This window comes from Salmo trutta, chromosome 29 (genome assembly GCF_901001165.1).
Source record: "Salmo trutta chromosome 29, fSalTru1.1, whole genome shotgun sequence".
NCBI classification, from domain to species: domain Eukaryota; kingdom Metazoa; phylum Chordata; class Actinopteri; order Salmoniformes; family Salmonidae; genus Salmo; species Salmo trutta.
This window is the reverse complement of record NC_042985.1, coordinates 21,905,922-21,909,269: the sequence shown is the minus strand read 5'-3', so window position 1 is coordinate 21,909,269 and position 3,348 is coordinate 21,905,922. Positions and strand designations below refer to the sequence as shown.

Below are 3,348 nucleotides of genomic sequence, written 5' to 3'. Positions count from 1 at the left end.
CTTTATCCTAATAAAAGATGATGAGTGTACATATACCCACAGCGTTTTGGTCTCAACCCTACGACAACCGTGACAGGAGAGTTTTAATACATTTAGTTTGACTTCATTTTTTATTCATGTATGCAAGTAAAATAACATTGTCCTCTTTTCACAAGTTTAGTTCAAAATTGTAGAAGTGGTGGGACTGGCCAAAATGAGCATCGCATAGAATGCATTCTCATCTGATATTCAGTGTTAAACACACAGACATCCATTGGCACTGTGGGGCAAAGAACATGGATAATCATTCAATACTGCAACTAACATGTTGGGATTTCTATGGTATGCACAAATACTGTACACGCACACTCAAGCACATGCAGATGCATACTCACCGCATTGATAAGTTGGGCAGCAGACTCCCATAGTTGCCTCTGTCTCAAATCTGACTGGACAAGTTATCTTGGAAGCAGAGCATCGTGTGACATCACACTCTGTTCGGAAAGAAGCAACTATTGTTTAAACAAACATGCAAATGGCCACATTGGTTGCATATATTAGGTAATCACCAAAAATGTAAATGTTTTTACAGAGTTGTTCCAAAGCCCCCATAAAGAGCATATTATCCAAAGAAGTCACTCACCGCATGTGTCCTTTTGACAACAGTCAATGGTTTCTACGACCTTAACTTGGCCCTCCTGATCACAGATGAGAGGAGGCTGGTGTTGGCATGCCACAGGCTGGCACTGGATTTCCAGACTGTACGGGTCACACACACAATCCTGGCAGCTGCTCACCCAGGTCTCATTAGCCTGCAATGAGGAACAATTTAAGCACATCAAGGTTTGTATGGACACTACCAGTACAAAGTTCAATCATTCAGTGTGTGGAATCATAAATTGCTGAAGCGTTTTGAGGTTCTAAGAAAAGCGCTATAGAAATGTAATAAATTAATATTATAATTATTTTTACGATTGCACACCTTATTATACATGATTGTCAAAAGTGAACTACCCACATGATGTGACTACCCACAATATGTGTATGTCATTAACTAATAGTTTCTCTTCCCTGCTAAAACCTGTGAGAGAAATTATATCAATGTTACCTGTTTCCATTCGGCAACGGGCAAATATCTGATGAACCAAAGAGAAAAAAATTCATTAAAAACGAAGTCATTGAAGTACATTCCACTACTTAGTTTTGATAATGTACTGTACGGACCGGAAGCACTTGATAAAATCTATATAAATCAATATAAACCAAAACCCACACCATTGAAGTATCTGTGAAAAATGCTGTGGTAAAACAGTTTTTTTGTTGTTTTACAAAAAGCTGAACCAGCGTTCAAAAGACAACTACAGTGGCAATGAACAATTAACACTTTGTGCTTCCCAAAGTGAAGGTCAGCAGGATGTAGCTACTATCACAACACCATACTGTATGTCACCACACCCTCAATATACAATGCTGTTATTTGACCATTCTTACCACAGCTGGGGATACAGTAGTTTGAGCTGGAACTCATCAAAGTGGTACCAGGAGGGCAATAGCATCCCTCCAATTGTATATCTCCCATGACGCTGAACTCATTTTGAGTCTGGATGAATTTGAAATTGTACATGCAGAGATATTCAAAAAAGTTTCAATAGCTGAGAGACTTTTCCTAATCGTTATACCCACCCACTGAACAACAACAGCATTATACATACCAGGCATTACAGGTTGGTTCAACTTGTGGACCGCAGGCATTATAAACCTTGGGTTTCTCACATGTGAAGTCTGTAGCGGGTGAAATAAAAAGGTTAATAACCAATAAGCTACATCATAGAGAGGCTGTCTGAGCTTTATGGTCTTGCGGAGTCACCTACTTACCACATTGTCCATTTGTATAATTTCTCCACTCAACACAGACTCCTGCTTGTGCACATGCATCAGCATAGGTCTGCAAGCTGGTGCAGCCAATGGTAACATCATCCATATAACACGCATCAAAGATACATGCCACAATGAATGGCTCGTAGGGGATTATCTTATGGCAACTCTCAAAGACCCTTGAAAAGACGTCACGCTTCAGTTAGAGTAGATACTTAAATATGTTAATTCACTTTGTTTTGTCATCAGGCTTTGTCAAATGATTGCCGTGTTTTAGTATGTCAAGTTATTGTTCGCACTGAGATTATTCTGATTGAGAGGTTATCGATACTACAGAGGAGATTTATTGTGAATACTAATTGCTACTTACTTGCTTTGAATGAGATGACAAATGGGTGGATCGCAGCCTGGTGGTTGTGTTGGTGTCAGCTCTGGTGGTGGTGTGCACTGACTGTTATTGTGGTCAGCAACATGCCATTGGTGTGCCATGTCTGGACAAGATGAATCAATAGTCCCATTTGGCAAGCGGCAGTCATCTGTCCGGTTGTTGTCACATGTACCTGAATAAGATTGAAAACCATCGTTAGACAATGAGACATCATGGGGTAATCATGGTAACAGAGTGACCATAAAACACCTGTACCCACCACACTGTCCCTCAGTGTTGCCACTGAACTTGTCCCAGGGCAGGTATATGCTAAACATAAGACCAGTGAAAGACACCTTGGCATTAATTGCTGGTATGACTAAAAGGGTTTCAATTCCGTTGTCTGTGATGCGGAAGTCCTTGGTCTCATATGCTGGGATGATGCGTTGCTGGTTTACATAAATCTAAGTCAAAAATATTAAGAGATAGACAAAATGGTTACAATAATTCAATATTTGTATACCTATTAGTATTCTAGAACTGTCTCCTATATCTAATACATAGAGGAAGCTAAGCTATTCAAAAAGTGAATCCTTAAACGAAAAACGAATTAAAATATCTCAGATACTGTATGTTCAAGACATTTTAATTACCAGACATGTGAAAACTCCATCAACGTCCTTCTTGGTCATGAATATCTTGTAAGATTGGTAATAAATTGTCAGAGACTGAGGGCAGGAAAGTCCATCTGGGGCATCACAATAGTAATTGTCGATTACCACACTGAAGTTGTACTTTGGCAGGATTTCTTTGACCAAGACGTAAGAACAATTTCCTTGGAAGCCATAGTATGTTCCATCAAAGGTGACATAGTGAGGGTCTCCCCAACCATAGCAGATACCTTAGAAAGACGGGAGAACAATTAGCATTTAAAAAGACAGATGTGGAATTAGTGCTGTGCTGAAATGTTTCAAATCTTTTTTTTTATATACATTTACTGCTGGTAACTACAGTATTAGATAACTCTAAACCAGCCAAGAGTAAGGATTCTTTTTCAGATTTTGAACTAAAATCAATAGTAAAAGTGGATTTTGTGACACAAAGAATAAACACTTGTTTTAATTTGT

The 3,348-nt window shown here is 39.0% G+C and overlaps 1 protein-coding gene across 1 annotated transcript; it reads right to left on the bottom strand.

Annotated features, from left to right (window-relative positions):
- Positions 1 to 1,083: 1,083 nt before the first annotated feature.
- LOC115167582 (intestinal mucin-like protein) lies at positions 1,084 to 3,013 on the bottom strand. The gene is made up of 7 exons (XM_029722155.1): positions 2,875 to 3,013; positions 2,502 to 2,685; positions 2,225 to 2,414; positions 1,855 to 2,033; positions 1,692 to 1,761; positions 1,471 to 1,601; positions 1,084 to 1,115 (listed from the first exon to the last, which is right to left on the bottom strand). Exons 1-7 carry the CDS (start codon positions 2,911 to 2,913, stop codon positions 1,084 to 1,086), a joined length of 825 nt encoding a protein of 274 aa, XP_029578015.1. The 5' UTR covers positions 2,914 to 3,013.
- Positions 3,014 to 3,348: the final 335 nt, after the last annotated feature.

Coding starts and splice junctions, on each gene's coding strand:
- LOC115167582 (XM_029722155.1), bottom strand. CDS start 2,913: ATGACCAAGAAGGACGTTGATGGAGTTTTCACATGTCTG. Junction 2,686..2,874: donor ATGGAGTTTTCACATGTCTG/GTAATTAAAATG, acceptor TTTTTGACTTAG/ATTTATGTAAACCAGCAACG. Junction 2,415..2,501: donor CAACACTGAGGGACAGTGTG/GTGGGTACAGGT, acceptor AATCTTATTCAG/GTACATGTGACAACAACCGG.